We start from the raw sequence: 23,134 nt of genomic DNA, 5'->3' as shown, positions 1-23,134 counted from the left end.
GAGCCCGGGCCAGAGAGCTCAAAACATTCCCGTGTCTCTAGGAGATGAAGACAGGAGAAGGACTTTAAATAATGAGGACAAGGAAACCTTTGGCAAGCTCACTTAGCGAAAAGCACTCCGTATTAGGCACAAAGAAGGAAGGATGCGGAAACAGTGATGGATCTGCAAGGCTGCTCAGAACCAGGTTTGAAGGCCAGCTCAGTGGCAATGCAGGGCAAAGGGGGGGGGCACCGTGGGAAAGGAGCGACATGGAGCAAAAGAGAATAAAAGCAGCCGAATTTCTGTTGTTTGGGGCGGCCTCTTTGGAGCAGGAGCCCAGAGGAGACGCCCCTCAATGCACTGCTGACTCCGCTCTAGTAAAACGAAGTCGCACCCTCGTGGTGCCTGTTGTCCAGCCTCTCTCTCTTGGGGATAAAGGGTCCCGCCAAAGAAGATTCGGGGAGTTCCCCCTCATTTGTCTAACAATTCCCACGCGAGGCTTCACTACCAACTCCTACAACTTGCTGCCCGGGCCGCGTGCCTTTTTATTTTCTTTTAAACAACAGCATTCTCCTATTTTATATCAGCCAGTTTCTTTCAAGCAGCTGAATTTGCTAATGTCTGGGGATAAATCTCCCCAGACAACCAGGGCCTTTGGATGAGGGCAGGGGAGATTCTCACCCCCCTTCAAATTCAGAACAGTTTCCAAGCGACTAAGAGAAGAGAGAGTCTGGCTGCTGCGCAAGGAATCTGCTCCCGCGTTGCTCTCACCTAAAAAGAATGCAACAATTAACTTTAAAAAGCTCGAACAACGTTACAGCTCATGTACAAAAATGCACCCAGCTTCCAACCAGCAGCCCGGCGGCCACGCGCTCCGCCCTGGAGTCAAAGGGCGCCGCCTCGCCCTCGCATCTCTAGCCCTGTCGCCGTGGGCGCGGCCTGGGGGGGGGAGGGAGGCGTCCGAGGGGCGGGGACAAGACGCCTCCGCCTCCTCCCCCAGCCGAGGAGCCCCGGGAGCCCCGGGGGAGCGGGAGACCCTCCGCCGCCTGGCCGGCCCGACCTGCCGCAGAGGCTCTCCAGAGACTCTAATGTGGAACGTCGAGGATAATTAGAAATACAAAGCAGAAAATTTCCTTCCAGTAGCACCTTAAAGACCAACTAAGTTAGTTCTTGGTATGAGCTTTCATGTGCATGCACACTTCTGAAGAATGCATATTCAGGGGGCGGAGGGGCGGAGGGCAGGGAAGGCGGACACACTCAAGGAAATCTGTCCTTTAGAGGCAAGACTGGAGGGGGACACGAAACAGGGGCCCGGAGGAAGAATTCGGCTGGTCGAGGGCGGGGCGGGGCCGCCGCTGCTCGGCCTGCCCCCCCCAGCCCCGTCCCTCCCTGGGCTTGACCAAAGGTGCCTCCGCGCCGCCATCGCCCACTTCCGACGGCAGAGCAGCCCCCGCGGCGGAGAGCGAGCGAGCGACCCCGCTAGCAGCGCCCGCCCGCTCTCCGAGGGCCTTCGGCCACCCTCCGCCCCGCCGAGAAGGTAGGGGACCGAGCCAGACCCGCTCCGGGGGCAGAGGCGGGCGGCCGGGCGAGAGGGGCGCCGGCGTCGGGCGCGGGCTTGGCGCGGTCTCCTGAGCAGAGCAGCCCCGGGCAGCGGCGGAGAGAAGCGGCCTGGGCTCGGGAAGCGCGGACTAGTGGGGGCGCCGACGGGGCGGGGAGACTCGAGCGCCGCCGAGAGCGGCTGGCGGGGGGCGGGCGGGGCGCCTTCAACTGCTTGCGATTCTTTATTAACTTTCAATTGCGCCCTTCGGGAAGATCACAGGTCAGTTTGCAGGGGGTTGGCCTAGAATGACCCTGGGGGATCCCTTCCAACTCTAATGTGCTTCTATATAAGCACAACATAGTATAATGTAGTAATAAAAATAATAAATACCACCCCCCCACACATTTAAAAGACCAGAGGTTATTCAGCAGCCTGCATGGCAAGGTGTGGCTAGATGCCCCTGGGGGGTCCCGTCCAACTCTCCCATTCCATGAGTCTGGCATTTCCATCAGGTGCCTAATGGTGTTTCTCTGGCTTCAGGTTTCACAGCACAGCTCAGTGTCAGGAAGGGGGGGCAGACACAGCCCACTTGTTTACCCTTTGGTCACCCCCATGCAAGGGGGCACAGTGAGGGGGGGAGCTCCAGCACAGGCCCCTCTTGCCCTGGCAGGCCCAGCCTGGCACCCTCTTCCCTGTCTGCTCTTTGGCACCCTGCAGCCCTCTGGAGACTGAGTGGGATTGGCTGGAAGGAGCTGTCGCAGTTTGGCCCCTGCCAGGCCCCAGCCATCCAGATCCGGCTTCTGGGGACTTTTGCCCCTTGGGCTTTTCAAGCGGATCGGCTCCATTCCATTGCTCCTTCCCAAGCAGCTTGGACAGCACCCAGTCCAGGCAGTGGCAGCGTTTCCTTGGCAGAGGTCATTGCATTCCCCTTGCTTTTCCTCAGTTAGGCTTTGACCACTTACTCCTGACGAAGTCTTCTGTGCCAGGGGAGGCAAACGAGGCGCTTGCTTGGCTGTCCCCTCACGCTTCCCCAGCTGCCTGCCAACTCCACACAGAGTTGAGTTGGAAGGGATCCCAAGGGTCATCTAGTCCAAGCCCAGCAGCGAAGGAATCTCAGCTAACACCCTCCCATCCAAAGACAAGGAAATGAACAGCTATCTGACTGTTAGAGGACATCTGAAGGCAGCCCTGTATCAGGAGGTTTTTAACCTTTGAGGTTTACTGTAAGCCACTCAGAGTGTCTGGGGAAACCCAGCCAGATGGGTGGGGTGTAAATAAAATAATAAATAAATAAATAACGCAAGCAAGCAAGCATCCATGACAGATGGTCACCTATCCTCTGCTTAGAAACCTCCAAGGAAGGAGAGTCCACAACCTCTTGTGAGAGTCTCTTCCACTGTTGAGCAGCTCTTACTGCCAGAAAATTCTTCCTGATGTTTAGCTGGAATCTCCTTCTTGTAACTTGAAGTCATTGGATCAGGTCCTCCAGAGCAGGAGAAAACAGGCTTTCCCCCTCTTCGGCTACTGGATCCCTGCCAAGCACAGGATGGGGCCTCTTGGGCAGCAAGCGGCTGCTTAGGACTGTATCTTGGCTTTCTTATCAAATGCAGGCAAGCTGCTGCTGCTTCTTCTTCTTGAGTTAAAAGCATCATACTTTTTTTAAACAAAATTATTTGGTTTTTCAAATTACAGTTTTACCATCAGATATCCAAGATACAACATACAGACAAGATCCCAGAGAATCTCCTGGGCTCCCCTCCTCCCCTTTGTGGGTCCGATTGTTAATCATTTCCTCCTGCATCTTTTATAATAATCCAAATCTTTTACATCTCCATTATATCCAAAATTCACCATTAAACTACAAGTGTAGTCAAATGCAGGCAAGCTTCTAGTCCTCATAGAAGTTGACCTGCATTGGACATGGCAGTGTGCAGGACGCAAAGCACTGGCCTTTTTCTCGTGGCACTTTGTCTCTACAAAATACTCCACCAAAGCTCAGACGCTACAGTTGATGGCCTGAGGGGGCACCTGGCCTTCTCTTGGGGGTCCTTCCCTGGGAACACTGTAGTGAATGGAGAGGAGCCGCTCTCCCCTTCTTGCTGTGGGGCCAACCAAGTGCAGGTTTCATCTCCCCTTCTCTCCCTCTCCTCCTCCAGCAAGATGGCGTCACAGAAGCTGCAGGTGGCCGTGGTTGGGGCTGGGGCTGCTGGTCTGTGCGTCGCCCGCCACATCCTTGCCTCGCCCAAGACGTTTGCTCCTCCCGTGGTGTTCGAAGCCTCTGGCTGCCTGGGAGGCACCTGGGTTTACTTGGAGGAAGAGGCCGAGGGGCAGCCCACTCACTCCAGCATGTACCGGGACCTCAGGTAGCCACCTGGGGATGTGCCCCCCCTTTCACCCCCATGTGTGTGTCTTGGGTCCCTGGGGGGCAGGGGAGCTCATCCTGCGGCTGCATCCTGTTCCCTCTCCCAGGACCAACCTGCCCAAGGAGGTGATGGCCTTTCCTGACTTCCCCTTTGACCCGGCGCTGCCTTCCTTCCTCCACCACTCGGATGTGCTGGCCTACCTGGAAAGCTACGCGGAGCATTTTGGGGTCTACGACCACATCCAGGTGAGACTCAGGTGGGGTGGCGGCGAAATTGGAGGGGAGGTGAGAGACCTCCCCACCATGAGCCTTGCCTCACCACAAGGCAAGGACAGGGGGTCTTCGCTGCACATTACCCAAACCTCATTCATTTAGGTTCAGAACTCCATTCACAAAGTGCCTGTCTAATCATAAACTCCAGATCCCTGATAGCAGCCCCTAATGCTTAGGGGCAGGCCTAGATCTCAGGTTCTACCTGAGACGCCACCTTTTCTGTGACATATCTATGATGTCTGGATGGTGTAGGTCAGAGGGAGGCCACAGCAGCAAGGACTCGGGATCTCTTTTTGGTCCAACATAAAGAGTACCCCTGAGCATGTGGCATTTCTCTGGCCACTAAGAACCTAAGAAGAGCCCACAGGATCAGGCCAATGGCCCATCTCATCCCGCATCCTGTTCTCACAATGCCTGAACAGGAACCGAGCACAAGAGCTTGGAATAGGCAGTCCCCATACATCTGGGGCAGGGACTCTCAGGCAGGCCATGCCCCACCATCTTGTGTCAGAAATGAAGGGCTGCCTGGCATCTCCAGGGGTTTAGTGGGAGCCTCTCCAGGCTCATTCCAGAGCTGTGGCTTCTCTGCCCCCCAGAGGCCTTTCCCTGCCCACTGCTGGGTCTCCGCTGGCCCCCTCCCTGCCTGAGGGCCTTCTTCTCCCTCCTGCAGTTCCAGAGCAAGGTGAGCCACGTCCAGCCTGTGTCCAGCAGCGAGGGCCAGCCAGGGGGCTGGGAGGTCACAGCCACACAGCAGGGGCCAGAGACAACCCAGAAAGTCACAAAGCACTTTGATGCCGTCATGGTCTGCACTGGGTGAGTTCAGCAATGAAAGTCAAAATCCCTTATGCCCTGTGCCCGGCGGGAGGGGGGGAGCATGACTTGGTAGCAGGAGCTGCAGAAATCATTGAAAGGAAAGTGTGAGTTAGCTGCACCCTGAGGCTTCACAGAATGATCTTCACCCGTGTCCTGCATCAGTCAGGCCTCCTACGCTCTCTGCCCTTTATGGGTGTAGACAAGCTGGGATGGGGTCAGAAGGGACAAGAAAGTGGGTCCGAGGAGGGGAGGTGAAAGGGGTTGGGTGTGCTTTGCCTGGAATGGAAAAGACCAAGGGAACATGTTCACACAGGAGGGCTAGAGGGTTGCTTGGGGGGGGGGAGGCGTGGCAAAACGCCTTGATGGTAAGAGTCCTAGGACAACCAGTTACTGAGATGGGGATGCCCTCACTGGAGGTCTTGTGTGTGTGCAGTCATAGAATCACAGAATGGTAAAGTTGGAAGGGATCCCAAGGGTCATCTAGTCCAGTCCCATGCAATGCAGGAATCTCATTGGCTGATGTCAAGTGCCCAAGGTGGCTTGAACTGGCTGGGCTGGGGGGAGGCCCAGGGACCATTTTCAGGATCCCCCCCTCCCCATTTTATCAGGAAGAGGCAATCATGTTCTCTTAGTCTCTGGGAACCAATCAGGGCAGAGGTGGGGGCAGGGGCGGGACCTGGCTGGTCATGTGTCCTGACAATCCTGTTTTTGCAGCCATTATGCCAACCCATTCATCCCTCCCATTCCTGGCCTGGACAGCTTTCAAGGTAAGGACCAAGGAGGAGCTCTGAGGCAGCAGCCTGGCCAGGCTAAAGGGGGCTCTTCCGATGTAACCCCCCCATCCCATTTCCCACAGTGGCCAGCCAGGGCCAAGCAGGTAGACTGCTGCGGAAGCTGAAGGCTCTGTACAGCTGACACGACTGAGAGCCAGTGGTGGGCAGGTCCTCTTTAAAGCTGAGGGCAGGTCTTCTTGTTGCCAGTTCTGCAAATTTGCCTTGTGTGGATAAGCCGTTCCTTTTGTCTGTCCAGAGTCTCCTTCTGGTGGTCACATTTTATTATTATTATTATTATTATTATTATTATTATTATTAATTTATTATTTATACCCCGCCCATCTGGCTGGGTTTCCCCAGCCACTCTGGGCAGCTTTCAACAAAACACTAAAATACAATAACCTATTAAACATTAAAAGCTTCACTAAACAGGGCTGCCTTCAGATGTCTTCTAAAAGTTTGGTAGTTATTTTTCTCTTTGACATCTGGTGGGAGGGCGTTCCACAGGGCGGGCGCCACCACCGAGAAGGCCCTCCTCTCCTCTCAGAGAGGTTCTGAGGGTGACAACAAGAGAAAGGCCCTTTTCTGGAGTGCCTCTCCCCAGGGAGGCTTGCCGGGCACCATCATGACATGCCTTCAGGCACCAGGCAAAAACATTCCTCTTTATCCCGATCTATAGCCATTAAAAAATCCAGGGCCTGTTGCTGTTATTCGAATTTGTATTCTTATTCATTAAATTTGTATACCCCCCTGTACTCCTCAGGGCGGTTACAACATAAAATCGCAATATGAAAACACAAAATACACAATAAAAACAAAAGCCAAAGCAACCCTATAACCGCTCCCCCTGTTAAAGGTGGGGGAACTCTTAGTGCAGTTATCTTATTGTTGTGCTGCCTATTAGTAGCCTTTCTGTTCTCTTCTTCTTATGAGGCTTCCTAAAACCTATTCTTAATGTTGCACTCCGCCCTGGGCTCTGTCCATAAACGGTGGGCTATACTAATTTGGGGTTGCGGAGCAGGTGGGGAGACCCTGGCCAGGGGAGGGCAGGGGGCTGGAGCACCCGAGGAGCTGTGGGCTGCCCTGCGGGCGAGAGAAGGCTGCCCGCGGGCAGGGGGAGCCATGCCCTTCCCGCAGCACCCACCCCTGCCTGCCTTTTGCTCTCCTCTCCAGGCCGCCTCCTGCACAGCCACTCCTACCGGCGACCGGAGCCCTTTGCCGGGCAGAGGGTGGTGCTGGTGGGCGCCGGCCCCTCTGGAGTCGACCTGGCGTTGCAGCTGGCCCCTCTGGCGGCGCTGGTGGTGCTGAGCCACCAGGGCCCCCCGGTCCGCGGGCTGCCCCGGGACGTGCTGCAGGTTCCCCCTCTGGCTCGGGTGTCGGCGGAGACGGTGGTGCCCAGGGACGGCTCTGCGCTGCCGGCCGACGCCTTGATACTCTGCACGGGCTACCAATACCGCTTCCCCTTCCTGGATCTGGCACAGCTGGGCTTGCGGGAGACAGAGTATGGGGTGGGGCCCCTGTACCGGCACCTGCTGGCCCCCCGGCACCCGTCGCTGTTCCTGGTCGGCGTCTGCCAGCGGATCTGCCCCTTCCCGCACTTCCACTGCCAGGCGCTCTTCGCCCTGGCGGTGCTGAAGGGCGGCTGCCTGCTGCCTTCCGCCGCCGAGATGGAGGCCGATGCCCAAGCGCAGCTGGACCGGCACCTGCGCCAGGGGGGTCTGGCACGGCACTTCCTGCACCTCCGGGCCCAGCAGTGGAGCTACGCGGAGGAGCTGGCCCACCTCGCAGGGTTTCCCCCACTGCCCCCGGCGGTGCGCGAGATCTATGAAGCGACGCATGCCAGCCGTGCCCAGGATGTGAGCACGTACCGCGGAAGGAACTACCGGCTGTTGGGCCCAGATGCCTGGGAAGTCATGCCAGGAGAGACCGGGGATGCAGAAGGAGGGCCCCTCCTTTGAAAGCCGATCAGCCAGGGGCCATCAGCGCCACCATCTTGTGGCCAGGGAGTTCCACAGATTAGCCAGAGCATTAGACGACTATGCTGCTGGCCAGTTCCGCCGGGAGACCCACCCCCAAATTAGGGTGTTTGGGGAAATGGAGGGAAATGTCGCTTGGCTAATGGGTGGGCAGCCTCTTTGGGGGGGGGCTTGCCAAGGAGGGTGGTGGCAGCCTTGCGAGGGAGGCTGGGCCCAGAGCACAGGAGCCTTGCGCATCCTGGGAGGGGGTCATGGCCGCCCACTTGCCTTCTCCTTTCTGAGGGGTGAATGGGGAGCCCTGGCTGCCAGTGCCCTGGGAAGGCGAATCACAAGCTGTTTGCCATGTTAATTCTGAAGAAGCAGAAGAATAAAAGGACTGTCAGGTGCTCTGTCTGCAACTGAATTTATTTCTCTTTTAACCCCAAGGTGGTTTGGGGCAGAGATGGGCTGCTCTTTGGGCTGGGAAGGGACAAGTCATGTCAGGATTTTCAGGGTGTGGGATCAAGACCGCCCTCACCCACTGGAGGAGGCCAACAGGAGGGGGAGCCGGAGCCAATGCCAGGCAGAGCCACCTCCTCCTGCCCCCCCCCCCCGCTGAGATCTACAGCCCAGACAGAGGAGGAGGAAGCTGACAGGCAGCGCCACCCTCTGGCCTGGTTGCTGGGAAGGCAGACAGAGGTTGGTGCGTGACAGGAGAGAACCAGCAGCAAATCACAGGAAGCAAGCGGTGAACTCTTTATTAGAAAAAGCAGGATCCGCACAGGAGCGTCAAGGCTAAGGAGCGCAGCAACTCTTCTCTGGCAGTTCTTGCCCCCATGAAGCTGTTGTGGAGACTGAAGGGACCAGCTCTGCTATTGGTAAGGCTCACTGCTACCTGCATTGCAGGGGGCTGGACTAGATGTCTCCTGGGGCCCTTCCAGCTCTACAGCTCAAGGATTCTGTACCCTTCCCAACCCCCCTGGGGGAGCCTTTCCTCCTGGCATGAGCGGCCTCGATGCTTCTGGCACCACCTTCCTTGAGCAGCAGGGCAGGACCAGACACCCACAACTGTGCCAGTCAAGCCGCAACCTCACAAATGCTTGTGCTGCCGTTTCCCTCTGCCCCTTCCAAGGGTAGCATCTCCTCACCCGGGGGCAGCCCAAGGAGACCCTGGGCCCTCAAGGGCTGGCCCAGGTTCCTCGTGCCCCTGGCGTTGTTGCTGTGGGAGCTGTGTTGTTGCTGTGGGTTGCTGTGGGAGCCCCAGCCTCTGAGCAGGTAATCCAATGGCACCAGGTGCTGGAAGGTCTCTGTGGCAAAGTAATAGGCCAGGGGATCCAGGGCGGCGTTTGCACAGGCCAGGAGCAGGGCGCACTGGTAGGCCATGTCCAAGCACTCCCCCTGCAGCTGTGGTGCCTGGTACAGAAGAACCGCCATGTGGTAGGGCAAGAAGCAGCCCAGGAAGATGCCCACGTTGGTCACCACCATGTGACGGATCTTTGTGCCGTTGACCAACTCCATCTGAACGGCCCCGCTGTGGTGCACGGCACGCAGGAGCTGGCAGGAGCAGGTCACCATGATGGCCAGCGGCAGGGCGAAGGCGAGCGCCATGGCGGTGGGGACCCCGCGGGCCGTGATGTAGTGGGGGCGTTCGTCGAAGCAGAGCATGCGCTGCCCCTTCTTCCTCTGTGTGACGTAGGTGGGGATGGTCCCTGCGATGCTCAAGGCCCACACCCCTGCGCAGATGTACCTGGCCTGCTGGCGCACGGCTTGGGCCCTTGGGCTGAGCGGGAAGCAGACGGCCAGGCAGCGGTCCCAGCTGAGGCAGGTCAGCAGGAAGATGCTGCAGTACATGTTGACCAGGAGCAGCGTGCCCACCACTTCGCACAGCAGCTGAGGCAGCTGAGGCCGCCAGCCGTAGAAGTGCACCCTCAGCGGCAGCGAGGCCAGAAGCAGCAGGTCGCAGGCCACCAGGTTCTTCATGTAGGTGGTGGTGATGGAGCGCCCAGCGCGGCCCAAAACAAAGATGCACAGCGCTGCAATGTTCAGAGGGAGGCCGACCGCAAAGATAAGGGCGTACATGCCAGCAAAGGCCTGGTCGGTTGGACGGGTGCAGTTGGTGCAATTTGGGCTCATCGCTGCCAGTCTCCGGTGGGGCTGGGGCTCGCTCTGGAGGGCTGCAGGAAGCCTGAGGGCCGCAGTTGCTGACCTGCACCAGCCTTCTAGCACCCGCTCCCTGGAGAAAGGAGACAAGGAGTTTTGAGTCTTGCTAAGTTGCGACCCTCCAACTTTTTATTGGCTGTCTGTTGCTTGTTCATTTAGAATCATAGAATGGTAGAGTTGGAAGGGACCCCAAGGGACAGCTAGTCCACCCCTGCAATGCAGGAATCTCAGTTCAAGAACCCCTGGCAGATGGAGGAGGAGATGGACAAGCCGGAGGGTGGGCAGAAAAGGGTAGCCAAGGTAGCAAAGGGTATGGAAACCAAGTCTGATGAGAGACAGTTAAGGAAGTTGGGGGTGTTGAAGCTGGAGAAGAGGAGGGTGACATGATGACAATCTTCAAATATTTGAAGGGCCATCACCTGGAAGATGGATCAAACTTCTTTTCTGCTGGTGGAGTCTCCTTAATCGGAAGTTTTTCTACAAAGGTCAGATGGTCACCTTTCAGAGATTCTTTAGTAGTGATTCTTGCATGGGCGGGGGTTGGATTAGAAGCCTTTAAGGGCTCCCAATTCTATGATTCTAAGAGAATGTAGTCACTTCCACCCAAGGTGACTGCGACTTCCAAAAATCAAAGAATTTTCTGAGTACCTTACATTCCTGGCAGAGTTTGAGTTCCAACAGATATCAGGGGAGCTGATCTCCCTCTTATTTGTGAATATTTAGTCATCTGCTCTGGGAAGGCCTCATCCAAGTCTTCAGTCCGGCTTGGAGGTCTATAGCAGACTCCCACAGTGATGTCACTGCTGTTTTCCTATCCTATAACATTTACCCAAACACTCTTAACCTGCCTTCCATGCTCCAAGTCCAACTTCTATACTTCATTCATGAGTCTCATCCTACCAGTTTTCAATAATGCCTATTAGGTCATATTTTCCATCCCATATCAAGAGCTCAAGTTCCTTTTGTTTATTTCACATGTTCTGTGTATTAGTATAGAGACAACTGAAGCTGGAGAAACAGTAGAGCTGGGACCCCAAGGGTCCTCTAGTTCAACTCCTCCCTCATAGGAACAGGAATCTCAACTAAAGTACAATGACTCATTCCTCAGCTGCTTCCTTCTGTCCCCCCCCCCCCGCCCAGCTTCCTGTGTATCAGTAAAGTAATCATACTCATTACTTGGTGTCTCCTTATCCTTGGAAATATTTATATTGATTCTGTGACCTAGAGTAACTGAGAGAGGCAGGAAGTTTGGTAGATAAGGCCTTTGGAGACAAGAGAGCTGTCTCATGCTCTCAGAATGATGGCTCCCCTGCTATCATGGAGAATGATGGTCTGGGCATTGCTCATCTGCTATCTAGCTAGCCTGGTCTGTAGTGTTGGGGGTGTGCATGTTGGCTCCAAGGACATGGGGAAGTTGAATTGTGAGGAAAACTTCAGGTTGCCAGGTATGCTGTCGAGAAATCACCAAGGTAGCTTTCTCTGAAATGCTACCAGATCCATGTGCAGAGTCGGCCAGCCAGGCACAGCTGTGAAGTCTGATTGTGGGGGTGAGACAGTGGTGTCAGGAGCAGGGGGTTCAATTTGTTGGGTGCTGGGGGGCATTTTGGGATGAGCCTGGGCAAAGGATGGGTTCCTCTTCAACACAAATGGGAATACTGGCACATTAAATCTGAAAGATGGCAGAGCTGCTTTTAAACAGATGGTGGGGTGCAGGAAGTGGCTGATAGGACTTGTGGAGGGTGGTGTTCACAAGAAACCTTTCCCCTGAGGGAAGGATGAAAGTGAAAAACAAAAGGGACCTGTCCACCTGTTTCCCAGGGCCATCTCCTTCTACGAACACATTGAAAGACTTTGTTGCTGTTGGTCTTTATGGCTTTACCAATGTGAGCCTCAGAATTCCTTTTTTTAATTATTATTATTTTTCGGATCCCTTATTGGCCGCTTGCGTCCCCCCCCCAAGTTTTGTGTCGCTTTTGGTTCCCTTGATGTGGGTGGCGCTCTGGTTTTCTTAAGAATGTCTTCTTGCCTCTCACAGTTTATCTGATTCTGCTTGCTAACCACAAAGGCATCCTCTTGGCCCTTGCACTGTCTTGCCTGACCTGCTGAGCTTTTTCAACTCCCAAGCCTCTCCTCCTCCTCCTCCTCCTCCTCCTCCTCCTCCTCCTCTTTTATTTCCAAGAACTTTGAGGAGCTTGACCTTCTGGACTTTGCCCCTCAGCTTCCTTTTTGCCAGTCAGGGCGCCTCTCTCAAAGCCTAACGGGACTGTGCTGGGCTCTCTTGCCAAGTCTCCATTGAGCTCTATATTGCTTTGGTGCACAGTGGTCCCTACAGCAGCAGCAGCAGCAGCAACAGTTTATTATTTATACCCTGCCCATCTGGCAGGGCTTCTCCAGCCACTCTGGGCGGCTCCCAACAAAATATTAAAAACACAATAAAACATCTAACATAAAAAACTTCCCTCAACAGGGCTGCCTTCAGATGTCTTCTAAAAGTCAGATAGTTGTTTATTTCCTTGACATCTGATGGGAGGCTGTTCCACAGGGCGGGTGCCACTACCAAGAAGGCCCTCTGCCTGGTTCCCTGTAACTTCATTTCAGACACTCACACAGGACATTCACTGCCTCCACTGGTTCTGATTTAAAAGAGAGGTAGAGCTGGGTTTCATCCACATACTGATGAACACCCAGCCAAACTGGATCAACGACACTTAACATTTCACACCAGATCCTGGGTGCCACCGCCTCTGCTTGGCTCCAGCTGTTCTAGGACACAGTCCCTGAGGGTACCTAGAAATTGTATCTCTCTGTCGGGCTGGAACACTCCTGTTCCCAGCCTCTCTCTTAGGATATAATGACTTTAAACAACTTGGGACCAGTTTACCTACAAGATGGCCTTACCGTGCATGTTCAGTTGGTGGAAATGGCACTTTTTCATGTGCCACATCATACCTGCGCTGTGTCAGTAAGAACCTGAACTTTTAGTGTAGCAGCACCGACACTTTGGAACTCCCCAAGATGTTCCAAAACAGTGTACCCAGATGTTTAGAAAGTCTGCAGGAGTTTTAATTTGTTTTAGTCTATTTTATTGTGTTTTTTAACTTTATATATTACGTTTGTAGGGTTTTTTTAGTGATTTTTAATCATTTTATATTTTTCGTAAATCTCTTTGAGGGTTTTTCCTACAATCGAGTGGGTGCATATTTTATTAAAATAAGTCAGTGATGTCTTTCTAACAGTTTCTAAATTCTGCATTGTTTTTGGTAAAATGATGGGCTGGCCCTACATGTACACCAAGAGGGTCAGCCATGAGAACCACTGGCCTTTGTCTGGAGGAGAAGGACAGGGCAGCCTCAGGTTTCCTGAAGGCCGTCTGGAGGAAGCAGCCATTGTCCAGCCTGTGCTTGTGTGGCTGCCCCATCTCCCCCATCCTCTCAGCTCCTGCCTTGGGCCAGCCGGCCAGCGCCAAGGGCGAGGGAGCTGAGAGGCAGCCAGGCTCCTGCCTCTGCCTGCTGAGCCTGGGCAGCGCCTCCCTCTTTCACACCAGCACCACCTGCTAGACAGGCGAAGGGGCTCTTCCTCCCCCCACCCCCTTCCCCACAAAACTTACTTCACATCTCAGAGGAGCCCGTTGCAGAGGGGAGAAGCGGCTTCACGGAGCAAGAGCCACCACCTGCTTGCCCATCTTCAGCAGATCTCCTCTGGCTTCCTGCTTCTCAAAATGTCAAGGTTGAAGCACACACACACACACACCCCGCCACCCGCTGGGCAGAAACCACATCCCTGGGAAGTCGGTTGCCTCAGAGGAGCACTTTCAGATCATTTTCCGTTAGCTGTGCCTGGGCGCCGGGGGTGCGCAGGGAGGGAGCAGAGACCACAAAGAACTCACAAACTCATGGAACCGCAAAGGAAGCCATGAGTGGCCTCCTGGAGGGCCTGTGGCTAAGACCAGCTCTCGGGACAAGTCAGAGCCCCACATGCAAGCAGTGGGGGCTACAGGAGGTTTGTCGTTCAAGACGCATATGGCTGACACAAGTTGGGCAGGAACCAGGGACAGGATGTTACCTTTAAATGCTGAGGGATTGTTTCAATATTAAATTCAGCAGTTGCTGTGAAAGAGAAAAGGGTGTCTGCACAGAAGTCCCAAAGCCAGCAACTGGGAATATGAATTTCAGTTTAGGGTTTCTCCTCTGTGGGAGGACAGTCGACTCTCTTGGCAGCTGAAATGATGCTCCCAGACTGGAATGCTTACATCTACTTGCCAGAAACCGGCCAGGGAGTGACTTGTGGCCACATCTATGCCTCCCTCCTGCCCAAATAGTTGTGGACTCTCTTTGCAGACAGACTATCAGGTAAACACCCTAGAAATTTGAATAAATAGTGGCATGAAGATGCCCCCTTTTATTTTTTTAAAGCATATCTGCTTAGCCCCACCCCATAAACAGCATGCACCACCCTGGGTTGTCTGTCCTGACGTGATGAAATTTTGGGAGGCAGCCGATATACATGTCCAGGGTTGTAAGGAGTTAACATGCTGCCAGCAGTCACACCTGGTCACACCCTGAACTAATCTTCAGGGTGGCAGGGGTGGGGAATATCAGTAGCGGAAGCACAGGCAAGAATGTCAGAGAATCATAGAATTGTAGAGTTGGAAGGGACCCCAAGGGTCATCAAGTCCAATCCTCTACAATGCAGCATCCATGACAGATGGCCATCCAACATCTGCTTAAAAACCTCCCAGGAAGCAGAGACCGTTTCACTGCCAAAGGGCTCATTGTCTTCCTCCTGGTGTTTAGTTGAAATCTCCTTTCTTGTAACTTGAAGCCATGGGGTTGAGTCCTGCCCTTCAAAGCAGGAGAAAACAAGCTTGTTCCATCTTCCAGGTGACAGCCCTTGAGATATTGGAAGATGGCTCTCCATGGGGCGCAGGTGTCTAAACCACTGAGCCTCTGGGTCTTGCCAATTGTAAGGTTGGCAGTTAGAATCTGCACAATGGGGTGAACTCCCCTTGCTCTGTCCCAGCTCCTGCCAACCTAGCAGTATGAAAGCATACCAGCATGAGTAGATAAATAGGTACCGCTGTGGCGGGAAGGTAAACGGCATTTCTGTGTGCTCTGCTTTCCATCACGGTGTCCCATTGCGCCAGAAGCGGTTTGGTCCTGCTGGCCACCTGACCCGGAAAGCTGTCTATGGACAAAGGCCGGTTCCCTCGGCCTGAAAGCAGACATGAGTGCTGCACCCCATAGTCGAATTTGACTGGATTTAACTGTCCAGGGGTCCTTTACCTTTACCTTTCTTTACCCTATCTCCTCTCAGTCTCCTCTTTCCCAGGCCAAACATACCCAACTCCTTCAATAGAGACAAGTTTTCCTTCCTGGTTCACAATACTAGAGTGCATAGTAATTGGGTGAGGCTGAATGCTGGAAGATTCAGGGTGGACAAAGAGAGGCATTTCTTCACACAGCACAAGAGGTTGTGACGGCCACCAACTTCTGTGGCTTTGCAAAGGATGAGGCGACCAGGAGCTACCAGCCACGATGGCTCCGCATTATCTCCGGTCTCAGAGGTTGCTGCAGATTGCAAGTGTGGAGAGTTGCTGCTGCACTCAGGTCCTGCTTGTACCGTATTCAGAGGAATCCCACCTGCAGCTGTGGAAGCAGAAGGCAGCCATTGTGGCTGGTAGCCATGGATCAGCAAAAAAGTGCCACGAAACAGCACAGAAGTCTATACGAAGAAGGATTTCAGCTTCTCAGGGAACAGTCAGAAGGGTATTGACAGAGGGGTAATGTGAGATGCCTTCTCACTTGTGCTCCATGCGAATTTGGTGCCTTTTTCCTCCTGGGGGGCAGTTTGGTTTTTTTGGTCTCAGGCTTGGGGCTGGATGCCTTGCAAAAACCTCTCTTCCAGAAGCTTCTACCAAGCTTGTCTGTTGCATACCTGCAACCATTCTGGAGGACAGTGACAGACCTACAATTGTGGGACCCGAAGCTTGAACTGTTATGGGGGGGGCTTGACCATCAGCAATGAGTTCTGGGTCACCCCTGTGACCACCTTCAAGAGGGTCATTCATAACAGATCACAACAGTTTTGTTTTTAAAAAAATATCTGATATGGATTAAAATGGCTGTCCTGGATTTTCTCACCTGTCCAAGTCACTGGGGTGAATAAAAATGTCTGATGCCTTATAATTATTGGGCCCCACATTGGGTGAAATATTCCTTTCTTGGAGGGGGTTGAACTAGATAACCCTCAGGTGCCTTCCAATTTTATGAATTAATGATTCTATATGTTTATGGGGGGGTGAAAAGGAGAGAAATGTTCTATACAGTACATGCATGAAGCATCACTGAACGATGAAATAAAACCTAGAAAAGACCACAGTCAATATAATATTCCATCATAGACACCTATGAGAATACATACTACATGAAGCACGTTTTATAAAATACTCTTTATTCCAGTCTTGCAGGGGGTTGGACTAGATGACCCTCGTGGTCCCTTCCAATTCTAAGATTCTATGATTCTTTTTTCCTGGTTTTTCAAGCAACATATTCACATCCTGAGAGTTTCCAAGCTATATCATTTTCTGGAGACAAGACGGAGTGCTCTACAGCAGAATGGCCAACTTGCAGCACTGACTCTTCAACTTTGGGATTGTCAAAGAAAGACCACCCAGAATTAATCAGTTTGAGTCATGTGACTCAAAGGGGGTTGACTGGACCCCATTTTTTAAAGCAACGTGAACCAAAGTCGCTTCTGGGGCTCCTCTGGGATTCAGCTTCAGTTTCATATTTTTCAAGGAAGATCCACCTCCGTCTACGCCCTGCAAGGGGGACCTTTGTGCCCTCCACCCACTGTGGGGGCCCTTGAGATGCCTGTGGGGAGCACCCCCACCTGGGCCATGGCTTGGTCTGGCTGCGCCCTTCAGACCCCAGTTCCTGTCTCCTTCTCTCCCCCCCATCTCCCCCCCCAGGGGCTGCAGGCCGCTAAGCAGCAGGGGTGTCCCGGGCCCCTCATGGCATGCCTCCCTGGCCAGGCTGCTACTCCTCCAGGGTGCAATTCAGGGCCCGGAAGCCAGGCAGCATCACCCGCCCCAGCCGGGCCAAGTCAGCCGGCGAGCCTTGGTTCATGCGGCGAACCAGGTCCTTCTCGAAGAGCAGCGGGTGGTAGGCACCCAGTGTGCAGGCTTCATCCACAAAGTCCTGGTAGTAGTGGCACCGTGAAGACTGGCGCTGCGAGGGCAGGAACTCGTAGACATGGACCAGGTCACAGAGCGACAGCATCAGCACCGTCCCTGGAAGAGGGAGAGATGGAGGTGGGGCCGCTGCAAAGAAGGACCTGCAGGGCGGCAGAGGAGGGGGCCAGGAGGAAACACTATTTCACCAGGGCTGGAAAGTTGGTGCTTGATGAATCCCCCTGAGAATGTGGAAAGTGCCTCGCACCTCATGCCCAGGGGTAACATCAGCCGCCCCCGCCCCCAACCAGTGAGAGGAAGGAAAGCGGAGCTCTGAGTAAAAAGGGAGGAAGAGGAAGGGTGCCTCTTGGCCTGGGAGACACGAGGGAGGGGAGTGCCTTCCTTACCAAGCAGCCCTGAGGAGGGTGGGTTCCGCTGTACTGCCTCAGGTGCCCCTTCCTGCACCAGCCCCCAAAGCTGCCACTGCACCCGCGGGTGCAGCAGGTGGAAGAGCTGCTGGGGCCTCTGGGAGCGCATCGCTCGGAAGGGTCTGAAGATGGGGTAGTCGGGGGCCTCGAACCACTGCCGGGAGAGGGAGAAAGGGGAGTGTGGAGCAGAGCAGAGCTTCACTTCACCCCACCCCACCATCTTTGGTGCAAAGGTCTCTGGCTCTTTCCTCCTAGCTATGGCATTTCCTCCTAGCTATGGCATTCATCCTTCAAGCCAGAGGGAAAATGCAGGGAGTTCCCCTGACAGCCGGCCGGAGGTGCCAGAGCAGCCCATCAAGTCCTGGGAGTGTAATTCACAGAGGATGCCCCTGCCCTCCCCTGGCACCCGCGGATCTCATCCTGCCCCAAGCACAAGGCAGAGAGAGGGTCTCACCTCCTGCAGGTCCCCTGGGAAAGGGGCTGGGTCCCATGCAACCAAGGCTCCCTGCGCATAGAGTTGGTCATCCAGAAAATGCTGCTCAGGAGAAGCCATCAGCTGTGGGGTAGAGGGGGCGGATCGGGTCAGAACGGGCCTGACTCCAGGCTCCCAGAAAGTTGTTCAGATGCAAGAAGAGGCAGAGAGGGGAGGGCAGGGAGAGGTCCCCAGGGTTGCTGGCCCTTACGTGCAGCTTTCTTGCCCAGAGCCCACAAATACCTGCCCAGGGATCACTGAAGCCTAGAGGGGAAGGGCAGGCTGGCAGGCAGCGGGCAGCCCCACCTTTCTCTGCACTTTCAGAGAGGCCATCCGTCCCTCTTCTATCCTCTTGTTGCTCCCCTGAGAGAAATTATTCCTTCTGCTCTGAGCTGCTTGGCACCTACTGCTGCTCATATTGCACCCGAGTGTGTGCTCACGCGCACCCACCCTCCCACCCACCCACCCACCTTCCACCTGCAGAGGAGCAGCATGGGGGTGACTTCTGTGGGCAAGGCCCCTTGATGCCACGTCGAAAGCCCTGGCAGTGCACAGGTGCCCCTCAGCCAGAGCACAAACTCACACTGGAGCTGGCGAAGGCAGTAACTTCAGCACCATCACTCTTGGGTAACATTGAGACAACAGCTCTTGATCCTACTGTGTTTACCAGTGCCGCCAGCGTCCTGTGCTGTCAACAACTGTTCCTTGCGAACGGTTCCCTGACCCAGGGCAGGTGTTCACTGCCGAGATGAGCGCATTATTCACCAATCTGCTGGTAAGCGGCTGAAGGTGTGTCTTTTTATGGAAGCTCTGATGATCACTGGCTGTGATTTTTGCATCTCACGGCCATTCAACTCTCACCTGAAGACACAGGCCTGAGTTCACAAAAGTTCATCTCATAATTAATAACATCTGCTAGTTTTGAAGGTGCCTCAAGCCTCTTGACGCCAGTGGGCTTCAGCACACCCTAGAGCTGGCGGGAGGGGATTGTGGCTACAGAGCAGTCCAAAGCTCATAACCCCACACACTGCAGCCCCACTAGGCTGCCCCCAATTGGCTCTTCCCTTTATCTGGCCCAAACCCATATCCACACCCTGCTGTCCTCTCCCAGCCCCCCCTTTCATTGCCCACCTGGGAATTCACAAGGCGGATGGTAGTTTTGGTGCCCACGTCCTGCTCATAGCCAGTAGTTGGGGCTCCGTTGAAACGAAGAACAGCATCATGGGAGTCTAAGAGGAGGAGGAGGAGGAAAATGAGGGCCAGGGGGAGGGAGATCAGGCAGACCCCTACCCAACCAGGGCCCTTCTTAGACCTGCAGCTCCCTTCCTGGGGAGAGGGGCAGCCAGCCATGCTGGGGGGGGGGGCTGCTCAAGACGTGTCCCAGGGCAGCTGCATCATCAGGGGAATGAGGTGGCCCATTTCAAGCAGACTCCCATGAAGACCAGATAATTACCCATTATTTCAGTATTGTTATTATTTTATCACCGTGTAACTGTAAAGTATTGTTAGGAGTTTCCTCCTGAGACTTTGCCAACAGAAATGCTCTGCTAACATTTCTAGGATGTGAAATGAGCTCCTTCTGTGAGAACTCAGATGGAATTGTACACAAAAGGCACAACCAGGACTCCGCTGCAAGGCCCAAGGGGAGCTGAGAACCTCCTCCTGCCGCTGCCACTCTGCTGCTAAACTACTGGAGATGGAGAGGAGAGAGCCAGGTATGCGAGGTAGGATATGAAGGGAACAACCCCTAGCAATGGCTAGTAGCCACAAGGGCTCTGCTTTGTCAGGACTGAATCCCAGCCGGACTCAGGAGGAGAGACTCAGGGATCCTGTTCTCAGATCCTGTTTGTGAGCTTCCCATAACAGGCACCTGGTTGGCCACTGTGAACAGGATGCAGGCCTAGATGGGCCACTGACCTGATCCTGCACACTCTTCTTTTGCTCTGAAACCCAACTATAGCTGGGTGACTCCCATAAACAGGAGAGGCAGGTTGCTTCATGCTCCCGAGTGCCAGGACGCATGGCGCCCTCTCCTGAAGGGCAAGGCATCCCCTCACCCCCTGGAAGCTGTGCCAGAGCCACCCGCCGGGATGCTCCCCCCCCCCAACCAGCACTCACCAATCTCCTTGCCCAGTCCGGAGCCCAACATGGAGCCAGCAGAGCTGACGACGGCACACTTCCCCAGGGGGCCCAGCTCCTGCCTCAGGCTCCTGCGGGGCAGCAGCCCCCTCCACTCTGGGTCTGCAAAGGGCCCCTCGTCCCCCAGGAGCGTGGTCACTGTCACGCGGCTCTGGAGCTGGCACAAGAGCTCTGTCCCAGTGGCATGGGGGTTCCCTCGGTGCTGCGCGGCCCCCGGAGGCACCCGGTACTTATTCATGGCTTGGTAGTTCTGGAAGACTTGCTGAAGGCGGGGGCCCAGCACCCCCGAAGAGAGCTTCTTCTGCCATGCAGCCCAGGGCAGGGGCTGCAACTGGACAGTTGTCCTGGAGCCCTGCCAAGACCTCCCCAGCCCCTCTGCAAGGCGATGCCAGAATCTCCACAGGCCAGAGAGGAAGACGTGCCACAACGGAGCCTGCTGGGCAAGGTTGGCAGGCCCAGCACCCAGGAGCCGCTGAAGAGTCCGGTTGCTTCTGGAGTGCAGCTGGAGGCTCCGGGAGACACCAGCATCTGCAGAGGTTGGGGGTCTTCCTGCCCCATGGTGAGCCAAGCGCAGCACGAGCCCAGACTGCAGGCAGAGCAAGGAGAGTGTGGCCAGGCACAGCAGAGCAAAGCTCAGCCAGGCACAGCCCCATCCCCATCGCCAGGGGGGGCGCAGGCAGCACCAGGGGTCCATGGGCCTGTGGAGAGATGGGCACAGCAAGGTGAGACACCTGGGGGTGCCATGGCTCAGTCCTTTGGCCACAGGGTCAGCTACGTGGCTGGAGTAGCCAAGTGCTTGTCAGGGCCGAAGGGCAGCCTGGTTGGAGCAGTTCAAGGCAGACTGGCACCCCCTCTCTCCCCCCACGCCAGCAAGCAGTTTCCTGCCTCTAGAATGAAGGTCCCATGTAACTGCTCTCTTCATCCTACAGGCATGTCAAACTGCTTTAAAAGTTACCAGAATTGCCATTGCCACCATTCTCTTGTGGCAATGAGTTCCACAAGTACACACTGTGCAAAGGAACATTTGATTTTATTTGGCCTGAATGTATGGCTAATACATTTCCCTGGGTGACCAAGAGTTCCTCTCTTTCTCTCTCTCTCCACACCCTCCACCATTTCATGAACTTCTCCCTGCATTTTAAATCCCATTTCCCCCCCAACCCAAAGAGCCCTAAACGGTGTAAGCTGTCCTCGCAGCGGAGGTCCTGGATCGTTTTCCAGCTCCTTTCTGAGGGGCATCGACCAGACCTTCCCCGCTTGCTTCTGCTCCAGAGACTTGGGTAGGGGGTGTGCCCTCAACTCTGAAGAAGCCCTTATCTATTTCCCATCTATAAAATGAACAAAGCCTCGAGCCCGCTAAGGCCTCGGCCGTCTGGCCAGACCCGGCGCGGCTTCTGCAAAGGGAGATTCTGCAGCAGCCGCTTCGGGGGGGAAGGGCAAGAAAGTGGGGCAGTGCCCCACGCCCGCGGCCCCGCTGCCAGCTTGGAGTCCCGACTCCCGGCAACCCCTTCCTCTGCCCAAGGCTCTGGAGGCAAGCGAACGGGCGGAAGCCCGAGGGCAGAGCGGAGCCGGAGGAAAAAGCCCCCGAAGGCGCCCGACCCGGGCAGGATCGCCCTGTCCTCTGCGCGCCGCTGCGCACCTGGCGCCGCCGGTCTCCAGCTTAGGGACCTCCCGGCTAGAGACGCGCGGCAGGAACAACAACCAGGCTGCGCCGCCCGCGAGGCTGGGCGGTGGGCAGCTCCCCCCCCTCGCAACACCCCCCCCCCCACCCGGGGCGCGGGCCAGAGGGCTGAGCTTCCCCAAGTGGAGGGGGACCCCGCCGCTCACCTTCTCCGCCGCCGCATCGCCGGCTCCGGGCACCAGCTGCAGCGGTGGGCGGGGCAATGCATCCCCGGCGGAGCCCACGCGCTGCCCCCCCCCCCCCCCGAGGCCGGGAGCCCGCCGCCGCCTCCTTTCCAAGCCGCGTTGCTGCGCTGGGCAGGGGCGGCGGTCTTTGCCCCCACCGTCAGGTTTCCAAAGGGGAAAGAGCATCTCTTAGAAGCCCCATTCCCGGCATCTTCGCACTCCCGCCTCAGCGCCGCTGGCAGGATCCCCGGGGACGGGCTCTACGGGGAGCTGCCTTCCAGCACCAGGCCTGGCGGCCGACCAACTCTGCATTGCAAAGATGTCCGCGTGTCGTGAGGGCTGCCCACACCAACCCCGCCATGTGGGAATCCCTTGCAGACAGGTCGTGCATCCCTAGCAGCGACCAGAGGAGGAATGACCGCCGGGAGGAGCGCAGAGAGAAGAACCGCCGGCCGGGCCACGACGGGGCGCCGCTTCTGCAACGGCTGGCCGGCTCCCTCCTGCGCCCTTCGATCCGTGCATTTCCAAGGTGCCCTTATGTACGGGCACCCTATTCTTCTCACAGCGTCCATTGCCCACTGTGTCATTACAGCTTAAGCGTTGTCTGGATCAGGCCCAACTATTCCAGTCTTCTCACTAGGCGCTCCGGAAAGGGAAGAAGCCCCCCAAGCAGGACCTGAGAGCAGCAGCATTTTTGCCTCGGACCCTGAGGGCAGAGCATAGCCATTGAACCGGGTCCGCCAAGAAATTTGTGGACTCTTTTAAAGCCATCCAAGTTGGACGAACCTCCCAACCTGTCCTGACTCTCCCAGCATTCTGCTTTGCTGGATGTCCACGGGTTCCAGCATTGCAGGGGGTGGGCTAGATGATCCCTGGGATCCCTTCCAACCCTGCAGGGGTCCTTTTCCTTTTTTGTTGCATGGCAAAATTTGCACCATCCACCCAATTGCCTGCTTGTGATTGCAATCTGGCTTGCAGAAGAATGAATTTTGACTGGGAAAACTACTGCTCATCTCGACAAGGGAAGTGTCCTGTGAAAGGGAGCAGAGAGGCAACACTCCTCTGGGGGTCAGGGACAGAGCTCCCTTTGAAGTCAAGGAAACAGGAACTAGTAAAAGCCACTTTGGCACCAACACTGCTGCGGGACTTGGAAGCTGATTTGCATGTGGTTGCCCACAAGTGGGGAAAGACGCTTCCCTGCCAGTAGAAAAAGAGGCAAGAGCC

General features: G+C 55.5%; 3 protein-coding genes across 4 annotated transcripts; 1 reads left to right on the top strand and 2 right to left on the bottom strand.

Moving 5' to 3' along the window:
* Window positions 1–1,266: 1,266 nt before the first annotated feature.
* On the top strand, window positions 1,267–8,102 carry LOC309365766 (uncharacterized protein). Its single transcript, XM_081904221.1, has 6 exons — window positions 1,267–1,516; window positions 3,676–3,882; window positions 3,989–4,127; window positions 4,825–4,967; window positions 5,682–5,734; window positions 6,914–8,102. The coding sequence occupies exons 2-6, from the start codon at window positions 3,680–3,682 to the stop codon at window positions 7,696–7,698; spliced, it is 1,323 nt and encodes a 440-aa protein (XP_081760347.1). The 5' UTR covers window positions 1,267–1,516; window positions 3,676–3,679; the 3' UTR covers window positions 7,699–8,102.
* A 336-nt stretch (window positions 8,103–8,438) lies between these two features.
* LOC309365809 (lysophosphatidic acid receptor 6-like) lies at window positions 8,439–16,389 on the bottom strand. Of its 2 annotated transcripts, XM_081904306.1 has the most exons (3): window positions 16,055–16,071; window positions 13,463–15,143; window positions 8,439–9,928 (listed from the first exon to the last, which is right to left on the bottom strand). In XM_081904306.1, exon 3 carries the CDS (start codon window positions 9,826–9,828, stop codon window positions 8,773–8,775), a length of 1,056 nt encoding a protein of 351 aa, XP_081760432.1. In that variant the 5' UTR covers window positions 9,829–9,928; window positions 13,463–15,143; window positions 16,055–16,071; the 3' UTR covers window positions 8,439–8,772. The 2 variants fall into 2 exon arrangements, with proteins under 2 accessions (XP_081760432.1, XP_081760431.1); XM_081904305.1 differs by having other exon boundaries at window positions 13,463–16,389.
* A 140-nt stretch (window positions 16,390–16,529) lies between these two features.
* Window positions 16,530–21,979, bottom strand: LOC309365754 (beta-galactoside alpha-2,6-sialyltransferase 1-like). Its single transcript, XM_081904193.1, has 6 exons — window positions 21,893–21,979; window positions 20,045–20,763; window positions 19,058–19,155; window positions 17,909–18,010; window positions 17,434–17,608; window positions 16,530–17,146 (listed from the first exon to the last, which is right to left on the bottom strand). The coding sequence occupies exons 1-6, from the start codon at window positions 21,952–21,954 to the stop codon at window positions 16,893–16,895; spliced, it is 1,410 nt and encodes a 469-aa protein (XP_081760319.1). The 5' UTR covers window positions 21,955–21,979; the 3' UTR covers window positions 16,530–16,892.
* Between the last annotated feature and the right edge of the window lie 1,155 nt (window positions 21,980–23,134).

Source organism: Podarcis melisellensis (assembly GCF_964234715.1).
Source record: "Podarcis melisellensis genome assembly, chromosome: 3".
Lineage (NCBI taxonomy): Eukaryota > Metazoa > Chordata > Lepidosauria > Squamata > Lacertidae > Podarcis > Podarcis melisellensis.
The sequence above is the reverse complement of the archived record's forward strand: the minus strand, read 5'-3'. Positions and strand labels throughout refer to the sequence as shown.

Coding starts and splice junctions, on each gene's coding strand:
- LOC309365766 (XM_081904221.1), top strand. CDS start 3,680: ATGGCGTCACAGAAGCTGCAGGTGGCCGTGGTTGGGGCTGGGGCTGCT. Junction 4,128..4,824: donor GGGTCTACGACCACATCCAG/GTGAGACTCAGG, acceptor TCCCTCCTGCAG/TTCCAGAGCAAGGTGAGCCA. Junction 5,735..6,913: donor TGGCCTGGACAGCTTTCAAG/GTAAGGACCAAG, acceptor TCTCCTCTCCAG/GCCGCCTCCTGCACAGCCAC.
- LOC309365809 (XM_081904305.1), bottom strand. CDS start 9,828: ATGAGCCCAAATTGCACCAACTGCACCCGTCCAACCGACCAGGCCTTT.
- LOC309365754 (XM_081904193.1), bottom strand. CDS start 21,954: ATGCATTGCCCCGCCCACCGCTGCAGCTGGTGCCCGGAGCCGGCGATG. Junction 19,156..20,044: donor CGGACTGGGCAAGGAGATTG/GTGAGTGCTGGT, acceptor TCCTCCTCTTAG/ACTCCCATGATGCTGTTCTT. Junction 17,147..17,433: donor ACCCTCCTCAGGGCTGCTTG/GTAAGGAAGGCA, acceptor TCCCTCTTCCAG/GGACGGTGCTGATGCTGTCG.